Below are 12,262 nucleotides of genomic sequence, written 5' to 3'. Positions count from 1 at the left end.
GTCCTTCAGAGGCTGAGCTTCCAAATGAAGACTTTGGAAAAAGGGGGAACTCTGGATCTCCCAAATCATTGGTTATTAATAATAATTTCTCTCATGATATAAGGTGTTATGATGTATGTAATTATTATATATTCCATATTCCTAATTATATTAACTTTAACTAATATTAAAATTAGATAGTTGAAATTATAATTATAAAAACTAACCTTTACCATAGGGAAGAGCTGAGAAAGTACATTTCCCTCCTTTATTTACAGAGTGAGTGACTATTGGTATGGAATAATTTTACTGAAATGATTTTACTGAACTAGATTTTTTCCTTGCTGTAATTTTTTATAAGGAAATAATTGCTGAGAATGAGTGGGGGAAAGAATACATTTGGAAATGAAGATGATATAAAAAATAAAAGCTACTGATATGGTTTTTTTTAAATATGAAAACAGTTTTAAAAAGTTATATTTTTTATAAACAAGTACAAGTAGATGATACAAGTTTAGATGACCATTTTCACTTAAATTTAAAGAAAAATTACATTATTATATTTCAGAAAGTAGCAGATTATTATAGTTCTACATATGAAGATGTTAAAAATATTTACCTTTTTAATGAAATCAGTAATAATGAATTTTATATATTAAATCAAACTAATTTCTTTATGGATTAGATAATGAGTTCTTGAAATCCTATAGGGTACTAATCAAAATACAGTATCACAAGTCCATGAGAGATATGTTTGCAGCTGGATTCATTACAAGAAAAAAGTACATGTTGTGGGAACTTACTGTACTAAGGAGCCCAGTGGTACAGGGAAAGCCTTGGTATATAAGTTATAGGAAAAAAGGAAAGTCATAGGGGAGGGAAAATGGACTAATCCCCTCCTGAAAGGAAGGAGAATGAATAAGTAAGATGGCAAAACAACATTCTTTTCCCTTCAGAACTACTAGACTCTGAAGATGTGATGGTCTGCTTATTTACACGGGTCCCAGCAAGCAGTTTCTCAGCCTAGTGCAGACTGACTGGTGCCTTTCTTGACTCCCAAGGACATACATGGAGTCCAAGTTGGCATGAAAATAACAAATTATGTCAGCACAGGGATGGGGTGAAGTGGGGGGAGGAGGAGGGGAATTTTGTCCTTGTCACATTCAGGGCCTTTTGCATACTCTGGGTCCAATGTTTCTAGAAAATATGGCAACTCAAAAAGAGCACTTTCAGGGAACCTTTTAACAGAAGTATTTTTCATCATTTAATACCAACATATAAGAAAAATTATTTATATTACTTTCTATTTTTAATCTCAGGAGTGTTTAAATAGTCTCCATGTTCATTGGTATCATTGCTTCTAAAAGTCACAGTAGGAGGTAGTTAATCATTACTAAGCTTAATATTTGAAAATGACAGTATGTATTATTCAAAATGTATTTTCTAGGAATTGGCTATGCTATGTCTGTCCTTGGCCCTGCTATTGGCTATGTATTAGGAGGACAACTTCTAACCATCTATATTGATATCAATATGGAAGAAGAGTAAGTCATTATTTTCTTCTGTATTTTCTCTCATTTTTAATTGTGTAAAATGTTGCTTGTAGATGTCCTTGGTCATTTCTCTTTGCATTGATTTCATTTAATACTATGACTGAACTCTAGGTATCTGAAGTTCTCTTGATATGTGTTTCTTAAAATGAATTCTTTTCTGTCTTTAACATTTATAATTCTTCAGAAATAATATTTGTGTAAATGAAAGTGTATTTTCCCATTGTATTTAGTTAACTATATTACTATGTAATTGTTTGTGATGAAGGCTGCAAAGCATTTTTAACAAACTACCAAGCATGAACTTAATGCTGTCACTAATTTTATCATTGTTATTCTTTTTATGGTGTACAATGTCTTTTTAAGTGAGGCAAGTATCATAATAATTTGAAGATAACAGGCTTCATTTTTTATGAAAAAGCATCATCCACAGAATCTAGAACTTTCATATACTTACTTACCTTTACCTTTCTAATATTCAACCCAGAAGCTAATGAAATCATTAATATTAATGTAATTAAATGTCCAGGGTGATTGATATCTTCATTCTATCATCACTTAAGTAAAGGTGGACTTTTAGATTGCTTTGCCAAAGACAAAAAAAAAATCTAATAACTAAGCCTCATCTTCATCAGTATTGTTGCAGTAAAAAAAAAAAAAGATAAAATACTCCTGCTGACAACCTGTATCAAATAGTGCCAGTAGGATCTGAAATAAAATCTACTCTGTGACAGACGTAGACAATATAACCATTCCCTAAGCCATTAAACAATGTCTCTGTCCCTGGGTATGGTACATTAAGCTCACATAAGGAACATTAGAAGCTTAGATTACCCACAACTCTAGAGACTGTATCCTTTGAATCCCATAGTTTTGTCAGTCAGTCACAACACAAATAGTATAGATTCATTGCCAGGGCATTAAATAATCTAATAGCAAAAATATTTCAGCATCTTTCACCCTCGTGTGCATTTCCCATGTCCATTTTGCTGGTAGTCACTCCTCTGCTTGCTCCTTCTATTATTTGTCCTTTAATACCCATTCTGTTCTAAGCAATTTGCCTATATTTTTAAACTTTTCTATAAATACTTCTGTCATCTCTTGGTTCTGACAGAAACTTGATTGTCCCCTTGATGACATTCTCTTTCCCTCTTTAATGAAAGATGTTGCTTCTTCTGCTCAAGGTAAAATACTAATTGTTTTCCACTGCCTTTTCCTGATCAGACTTCCTTTCTACCATTATCTTTTAATAACTTCTCTTCTTTTAAAGTTTACCTTCTTCTTTACTGTTTAAGTGTGGGAACACCCCTCCTCCCCACCCCTGCCAAGGCTCTGTCCTTGGCCTTTTCTCTTAATTCTCTTTGCAATGATTTCTTTTAATACTATGATTGAATTCTAGGTATCTGAAGTTCTCTTGACCTGTCTCCCAGTTTTCTCCCATGCTGGCATTAGGGCTGTCAACATTGTCCAGCCAGATGAACAAAGATCACAGATCTCTGGCATAAGATCATGGCAATCCTGAGAATCCTGACTGCTTTAGAAATATAAATTTGGCAGCAGTATCAAGAATGGATTGGAGTGGACGAGAGACTGGGAGACTAACTAGGAGATTATTGCAATGGTATAGGTAATAAGGGCCTGAAACTAGGGTGATAGAGGAGGAGAGAAAAGGGAATGTATGCAACAGATATTGTCGTGGAAGTAGAATTGACAAGATTTGGCAGCTAATTGGATATGAAAAAGAATTAAGAATGACTGAGGTTACAAATCAAGGCTGTGGGAAGGATGGTATTTCCTGTGACAGAAATAGTTGAGTTTGGAAGAGGAACGAGTTTTGGGTGAGTAGTGGACAAGATGAGTTCTGGTTTTGGACTTGTTTGAGTTTGTGGTACTTATGAGACATCCATGTGGAGATGCAATGGTAATGAGTTCATAATAACCCCAGGAGTCAGGAAAGAATTGGAACCCATAGGAACTGTTGAAGTCACTGAGAATGTAGAGAGAAAAAAGGAGTGCCAGGATGTAGCCATGGGATACAGCCACTCATTGGGATCAGCAAAGGGCTTCTCTTTTCCATCAGTAAATTACTTAATCCAGCCCTCTATCTATTCCTAGGTTTCCTAGAATATAAATTATCATAGCTAGGGTTGACACAAAGGTCCATGGCTGAGTTTTAAAACCCGATTCACCCTGTTTGTGAGTGCAGATATGTTTCAAAGGGGAAAAGAGATAGACATTGATAGTTTGAGTAGTAATAGAGACAGATTAAAGGTTTATTTGGGGTGGGGGAGTTAGGATGGTGGGACTTAAGCATGTTTGTAGGCAACAGGGCAGGAGCTGGGAGAGGGAAGGTCAGTTTCTGCTGCTTCTTTGATTAAAGGCTAGCTGATATGAAGCCCATCCTCCCATTGCTGTGCCTCTCCACTCCTCAACACATGAAAACTTACACATATGTGTTTGCATGCATTTGGGCATAACACATACTAACTTAGAAATGTCATCTTTGCCCCTTATTCTTACATCAAGAGTCAGGGTGGTTTATTGGATTCTCCATAAACATTTTTCTATGTGGAAACTACTAGCAGACCAGAATTGTGCCATTAAGACATTTATATCTTGATCTTCTCATTTCCCCAAGTGTCCCAAGGCATGCAGTCTCTCTGATTCTCTCTAGGTTAGGGTTGCCTGTTTCTGCTTGTCCCCAAAACCATTACTCATGAAATCAGTTCCAAGGGTACTCAAATGTCAATTTTCTCTCATTCTCCTAACCAAAAATTTAACTCTGAACATCCATACTTGAATAATCTTCTTTATTCTAGACATAGAATAGACTGTACTTAGATGTTCTCCCTTCCTCATGTTGGTTCTCTAATGTTGGTTTTCTCTTCCTTTTTCTGCATGTGGTCTAATGTTTTGTGCACTCTGTCTCTCTCTGTCTCCCTCTGTCTCTGTCTTTGTCTCTCTTTTTCTCTCTTCCCTCCCCCATTGTACTTCTTTCAGTAGTAGAAGTGTGCTCTATCATAAACATATGAAGATCTTTCACTAAGTCCACTATCCATCACAAAAATATTGAAGAGCCAAATCTCACCATTATTCTAAGCCACAGTTGGTCACCAGGAATAGGAAAATGTTATTAAGGTTCTCCAATGGCCTGGGGAATGAGGTAGGTTAGTAATTAATAATTGCAGGCAGGTGAGTAAACACAGACTCCTCCTCATACTGATGTCTGCTTTCCCCAGTGATTTTTAACCTTGATAAATGATAGAGAAACAATGGTAGACTCAAGTGGTGGCAATGCCATTGTAGCCAGACATGCTGTTGGGGTTGCATAGTTGTTTGTATTCTGTTACTTATAACTTCTATGGTAATGATTCATCATGTTTGTCCCTAATTACTTGAGCCCAATGACCTAACACGAGCACGCCTAAGAGAATCAGATAGAATTCAGACATTATTTACATCACTGACTTTGTGACATATATTCACCATTTCCTAAACATTTTTTTCTGTATTCTTAGCAGATACCTACGCAATAAAATCTAGCCCCCAAAACAACAAAACTTTCCCATAAGGGCACACAACACAGGAACCCAGTAGTACTAGATTCCCAAGTCACAATATTCTACAATTAAGAAGACTTATCTTACATTTCCTATTTCTGAACCAGTTATTTTTGCTGCCTTAATATGACAGACTGGTCTACAGATATATTCTCAGTGGTTCTACTTCTGCCTGTATTTATCTGCTGCCTCAAGAAGCCTCAGAATGTGAGAAAGGGCTATGAGAACTACTACATACTTGCTAGCACCATCTTCCTATTCCATTAACATTACAGTCACATAGCTAGGAAGTGTCTGAGGCCAGATTTAAATTCAGGAAGACTCATCTTCCTTACTTTAGCCCATTCTGTCCACTGCAACACCTAGTTGTCCCAGTGATTTAGGGTGAATGCTATTATACAGTTTTTTTTCTAGAAGTTTGGGTAATACCTTGAAGGGATTGTAGGATTAACTGAGAGGTTTCTTTTAAAAACTATTTTTCTTTATTTTATTAAATATTTTGCAATTACATGTAAAAAAAGTTTTAAGTCATTATTTTTAATTTATGAGTTCCAAATTCTCTCTCTCCTTCTTTCCCCTGTCTACTCCTTTGGAAAGCAGGCAGTTTGATATGTATGACACACATGAAATCATGCAAAATATATATCATTATTAGTCATGTTCCAAAAGAAAATGAAACAATAAAAATGAAGTTATAATAAGTATTCTTCAGTCTGCATTCAAAGTTTGTCAGTTCTGGGCCGGCTGAGTGGTTCACTGAATAGAGCACCAGCCCTAGAGTCAGGAGGACCTGAGTTCAAATCCGTCCTCAGACACTTAACACTTACTAGCCATGTGACCTTGGGCAAATCACTTAACACCAACTGCCCTGCCTTCCCTCCTCCAAAAAGCAAAAACAAAAAAACCCAAAAAGTTTATCAGTTCTTTCTCTCTCTCAGGGGGTGAATAGCATTTTTCATCTTGAGTCTTTTGGAATTGTCTTTGATTATTGCCTTGATCAGAGTAGCTAAATCTTTCTCAGTTGATCATCTTTACAGTATTGCAGTTACTGTGCACAATGTTCTTCTGATTCTACTCATTTCACTTTGCATGAATTCATATAAGTCTTGCATGAATTCATATATGTCTTCCCAGGTTTCTCTGAAACTGATCTTCTCATCATTTCTTATAGAACAATGGTATTCCATCACAATAATGTAATATAACTTGTTCAACCTTGGTGGACATCCCCTCATTTTCCAGTTCTTTGCTACCACAAAAGAGCTACTATAAATAATTTTGTATAAATAGACCATATTCCCTTTTCTTTGATCTCTTTGGGATATAGGCCTAGTAATGGTATTGCTGGGTCAAAGGGTCTACAAAGTTTGATAGCCCTTTGGACATAGTTCCAAATTGCTCTCCAGAATGGTTGGATTAGTCCACAACTCTACCAATAGTGTATTAGTGTCCCAATTTTTTCACATCCCTTCCAGCATTTGTCATTTTCCTTTTCCATCATATTGGCCAAGTTTATAGGTATGAGATGGTATTGCAAAGTTGTTTTGATTTGCATTTCTCTAATCAGTAGTGATTTAGAGCATTGTTTTATGTGACTATTGATAGTTTTAGTATCTTCTTCTGAAAATTGCCTGTTCATATTTTTTGACAATATCAACTGGGGACTGGCTTTATAAGTTAGTCTCAGTTCCTATATATGTGTGAGGAATGAGGCCTTTATCAGAGATATTTGCTGCAACTTTCCCCAGTTTCTTGTTTTTCCTCTCATTTTGACTGCATTAGGGTTTTTTGTGCAAAAGCTTTTTAATTTTATGTAATAAAATTATCCATTTTACATTTCATAATACTCTTTATATCTTGTTTGGTCCTAAACTCTTCCCTCATCCATAGATCTGACAGGTACATTTTTCTATGCTCCCCTATATTACTCATGATATTAACCTTAATGTCTAAATCATTTATCAATTTTGATTTTATCTTGGCATGTGTGAAGCCAAGCACAAGCAGCTTTCCAGAGGACTGGTGCTGTGGACAGCTTCAAGGTTCTAATTACATAGTATAGTGAACTCTCTATTCAGTAATAAACTAAGACAAAACATTGACAGAAACCAAAGTACAGCATTCACAATATTATAATTTAACAACTTATCACTAAAGTGGCCACATAGTTTTAAGCAAAAGATATGATTCAGTAAGAACTTAACTCAGTCATCCTTAAGAAGCAGGCCTCCTTAAGGGACACAAAGTACAAAGGTCAAAGTTCTCCCACCCCTAGGTCACTGTAAATCATGATCTTGTCAGTCAGCACTAACTACCCAAGGAAATGTCCTTTCATCTTGGCTCAAGGCTGGCTCCCAAATGGTTCCATTTTCATGCTCCCAGCTCTTGCCTGAATTCACCAACTGTCATCTGTATTCACAGGTAGGCAGCTCTCAGTTCCTTGTTCCATACTGAAGCTCAAAGTGACCACTCCATCTCAAGACCTTTGAAGTCTCTGTTCCTGGCAAGAGAAAACTTAAGAGCCACAACAACATCTGCATACATCAAGTTTAGCAGAATTACAACATTTACATACATTGCCAGCACTATAATCTCCATTCACTTTCTGCCTGTGAAATCAACACAAGTCAACAGACAGGGTACATCTGTCTGACAAAGTAACACAATTCAGCACATAGAATGCTTCTATCTGACAAAGTAACACAATCAACTGATGGAAGGCTTCTGTCTGACAAAGTATACAAATCAACAGACAGAATGCTTCTGTCTGACAAAGTAACAAGCACAAATCAATACAGATAGAAGAGACAAATAGAGTGCAGGACACCACAAGTGTTCTTCTCAGTTCTGCTCTGTTCCAGTTTGTGCTCCTGATTTTATATGGAGGTTCTCCTTCCTGTTCCACACTTCCTGTTGTGACAGCAAGCTCCTCCCACCTTTAAATCACAGGCAGGGATCAAAGGCAATTGAAGAACTGAAACAAGGTGCTAAATACTTGAGTAACTGAAACAAGGTGCCATTACACCAATCTTGAGCAGTTCTCCTGAGGATTGCTGCTGTGGATAACTTTAAGGATCTAATCGTATAGTATAGTGAACACTCTATTCAGCAATACATTCAAGAAACTAAAGCACAACATTCACAAGAATGTAACATAACAATTCATTACTAAGGTGGCCACATAGTCTTAGACAAAACATATTATTCAGTAAGTCACAAGTCAAGTCATCTTTAATCTGGACCCCAGGCTGGCTCCCAATCATCTTTAAGCCAATCATCCTTGCAGGGTAGTGGAAAGTACAAAGGCCATCCACTCCTAGGTCACAGTAAGTCACAATCTCATCAATCGGCACTGATTACCCAAGTAAAGTTCTCTTTCATCTTTACTGGAGGCTGGCTTAGAAACCCCATGACTCCTCTTCCATACTCCCAGCTCTTGCCTGGATTCACCCTATTATTGCCTGGATTCACAGGTAAGCAGCTCTCCAGCTCTTGCCTGAATTCACCCTACTGTTGCCTGGATTCACAGGTAGTCAGCTTTCTGCTCCTGTTCCATTTTGCAGCTCAGAAGGACTGCTACACTCCAAGCTCTTCACAGTTTCTATTTCTAAGAAAATAAAGCTCAACAAGGCTATGACAATATTTATACACCTCAATTCACTTTCTGTCTGAGAAATCAACTGTCTGACAAAGTAACACTAACACAAACCAACAGAGTGCTCCCTTCTGACAAAGTAACATCAACACAGAGAGAATAGATGGAGAGAGTTTTGACACCACAAACATTCTCCATCTCAGTTCTACTTGGTCTCCTCTGGTGTTCAAGCTTTTATCTGCTCTGTTCCTTCCTGATCTGCCCTTCCTTTTCCACTCTTTCAGCAAACTTCTCCCACTATAGCCTCCATGTGATGACATTAAGCCTATTAAGGGCAGGGAAGGTCTCCAAACTCTCTTAGGCCTTTTAAGGGCAACCCAATGTATACTGTTTCCAACAAAGACTTGACACAATCAAAGGTGAGACTCAAAGGTAGCTGAAACAAGCAATATATTACTTCTTTGCTTGCCATTACAGTTGCCATGTTGTTCAAATGCCAAACACACACTTGCCAAAAAGATTATTTTTTTGGAGAATTCACACAAGGTGTGCACTCACATGGTGGTCAGAAAAAGTCATACAAGGACACTCTCAAGGACTCTCTTAAGAACTTTGGAACTGATTGTGAAACATGGAAAAACTGGCACAGGACCACCCAGCATGGTGTGCCCTCATCAGGGAAGGTACTGTGCTCTATAAGCAAAGCAGAATTGAAGTAGTTCAAGAAACATAAGATGTGCTAATTCAGAGATTCCACCCCAAATGGTCACATGGACTATTTGTGCCTGAATTATGGTAGAGCATTCTGAGCTCATATTGGTCTGATCAGTTGCAGGTAGACACACTATAACTTGACTCTATCATAGTGATATCATTTTGGTTCTTTTTGAGAATGACAGACAACAGCCATTGTGTACCTAATCTATTTCACTGATGCACCTCTCTATTTCATAACCAGTATCAGATTTTTTTTGATAGCATTGCAATATAGTTTGAAATCTGAGACTGCTAGGCCATCTTCCTTAACATTTTTAATTGATTATTTTATTATTCTTGACCTTTTGTTCTTCTGGATGAATTTTATTATTATTTTTTAGATCCATAAAATAATTCTTTGGCATTTTGATTGATGTGGCATTGAATAAGCAAATTAACTGAGATAGGGTTTTCATTTTTTTTATATTGGCTTAGCCTGCCCATGAGCAATTAATATTTTTTAGTTGTTTAGACATATCTTTATTTGCGTGAAAAATATTTTATAATTGTGTTCATATAATCCCTGGCTTTGTCTTTGCAGGTAGAACACCAAATATTTTATATAATCTGCAGTTATTTTAAGAAGAATTTTTCTTTCTATCTCTTCTTGCTGAGTTTTGTTGGTAGTATATAAAAATGCTAATGATTTATGTGGGTTTATTTTATGTCTTGCAACTTTGCTAAAGTTGTCAATTGTTTCATCTAGTTTTTTAGTTGATTCTCTAGGGTTCCCTAAACATACCATCAGATCATCTGCAAAGCATGATAGTTTGTGTCCTCACTGCTTATTTTTATTTCTCCAATTTATTTTTCTTATTATTATAGCTAGTATTTCTAGTACAACATTGAATAATAATGATGATACTGGACATCCTTGCTTTACTCCTGATCTCATTGGGCTTCAAGTTTGCCCCTATTATAGATAATGCTTGATCATAGTTTTAAATATCACTTACCATTTTAAGAAAGGCTTAATTGGTTCTGATCCTTTATAGTGTTTTTATTAGTAATAAGTATTTGATTTTGTCAAAGGCTTTTTCTGCTTCTATTGATAAAATTATATGATTTTTGTTGTTTTTGTTATTGATATGGTCAGTTATGCTGATAGTTTTCCTAATATTTGAACCATTCCTCCTGCATTCTTAGTATAAATCCTGCCTGGTCATAGTGTATGATCTTTGTGATATATTGCTATAATCCACTTGCTAGTATTTTATTTAAAATTTTTGCATTGATATTCATTAAGGAAATTTGTCTGTAGTTTTCTTTTTCTCTCTTCTCTTCCTTGTTTAGGTATCAAAACCAAATTTTTGTCATAAAAGGAATTTGGTAGGACTACTTCTTTACCTGTTTTTTCAAATAGTTTATATAGTATTGGAATTAATTGTTCTCTAAATGTTTGATAGTATTTACTTGTAAATCCATCTGATCCTGGGGGAGTTTTCTTAGGGAGCTCATTAATGGCTTGTTTAATTTCTTTTTCTAAGACTGGGTTATTTACATATTTTAATTCCTCTTCTGTTAATCTAATCACTTAGATCATTAGTTTCTCTGACATATAATTGTCAAAATAAGTCCTAATAATTTCCTTAATTTCATCACTATTGGTAGTGCATTCACCCTTTTCATTTTTGATACTAGTACTTTACTTTTCTTTTTTTAATCAAATTAACCAGTGGTTTATCTATGTTACTAGATTTTTACCCATAAAACCAATTTCTAGTTTTATTTATTAGTTCAATGGTTTTTTTACTTTAAATTTTATTAATCTTTCCTTTGATTTTCAGGATTTCCAGTTTGGTGTTTCATTGGGGAGTTTTAATTTGTTCTTTTTCTAATTTTCTTAGTTGCATGCCTAGTTTGTTAATTTGCTCTTTTTCTCTTTTATTTATACGTGCATTTAGAAATATAAATTTTCCCCTAAATACTGCTTTGGCTGCATCCCATAGTTTTGATATATTATCTCATTGTTGTCCTTCTCATTAATGAAATTGATTGTTTCTATGTTTGTCCTTTGATTCACTCATTGTTTAGATTTGTATTATTTAGCCTCCAGGTAACTTTTAATCTTTACTTCCATGGCCCTTTATTAAATATATATTTTTTACAATATAATCTGAAAAGAGAGCATTTAATATTTCTGCTTTTCTGTGTTTGGTAGTGGGATTTTTATGCCCTAATTACATGTTCAGTTTTTACGGTGCCAAGTACAGCAGGTGAAAAGTTATATTCCTTTCTACCATCATTTATCCCCCCCAAAGTCTATTATATATAACTTTTTTTCATCTCCTTGACTTCTTTCTTAATTATTTTGTGGTTAGATATAGCTCTGAGAGGAAAGAGTTGAGGTACCTCACTATTGTAGTTTTACTATTTCCTCATGTGATTCACTTAACTTCTTCTTTGAGATTTGTATGCTATACTGTTTGGTGCATATATAGTTAGTACTGATAATACATTATTGTCTATGGTTCTTTTTAGCAAAACATGGTTTCTCTGCTTGTTTTTTAACTAGGTCAATTTTTGCTTTTGCTTTGTCTGAGATCATTGAAGATACCCCAGCCTTTTTGACTTCAGCTGAAGAATAACAAATTTTGCTCCAGCCCCTTATTTTAACTATTTAACTTCTGTCTCTGCTTCAAGTGTGTTTCTTGTAAACAACATTGTGTTAGATTTTGGTTTCTAACCCATTTTATTATCTGCTTCCATTTTATGGGTGAGTTCATCCAATTCACACTAACAGTTATAATTTCCAATTGTGTATTTCTTTCCATCTTGTTTTCTATTTATCCTTCTCTCTCTCTCTCTCTCTCTCTCTCTCT

At 35.5% G+C, this 12,262-nt stretch overlaps 1 protein-coding gene across 1 annotated transcript in view; it reads left to right on the top strand.

The window, feature by feature from the left end:
• LOC138161242 (solute carrier organic anion transporter family member 4C1-like) overlaps nt 1–12,262 on the top strand; it is a 139,622-nt gene that overhangs the window by 26,463 nt on the left and 100,897 nt on the right. The window contains exon 4 of the mRNA XM_069088055.1: nt 1,427–1,523. Coding sequence (XP_068944156.1) covers nt 1,427–1,523 — 97 coding nt within the window. The remainder of the gene's footprint in view (nt 1–1,426; nt 1,524–12,262) is intronic.

Source organism: Petaurus breviceps, unplaced genomic scaffold, assembly GCF_028583685.1.
Source record: "Petaurus breviceps papuanus isolate PSGF00001 unplaced genomic scaffold, PetGlider_PUasm1.0 184, whole genome shotgun sequence".
Lineage (NCBI taxonomy): Eukaryota > Metazoa > Chordata > Mammalia > Diprotodontia > Petauridae > Petaurus > Petaurus breviceps.
The sequence above is the reverse complement of the archived record's forward strand: the minus strand, read 5'-3'. Positions and strand labels throughout refer to the sequence as shown.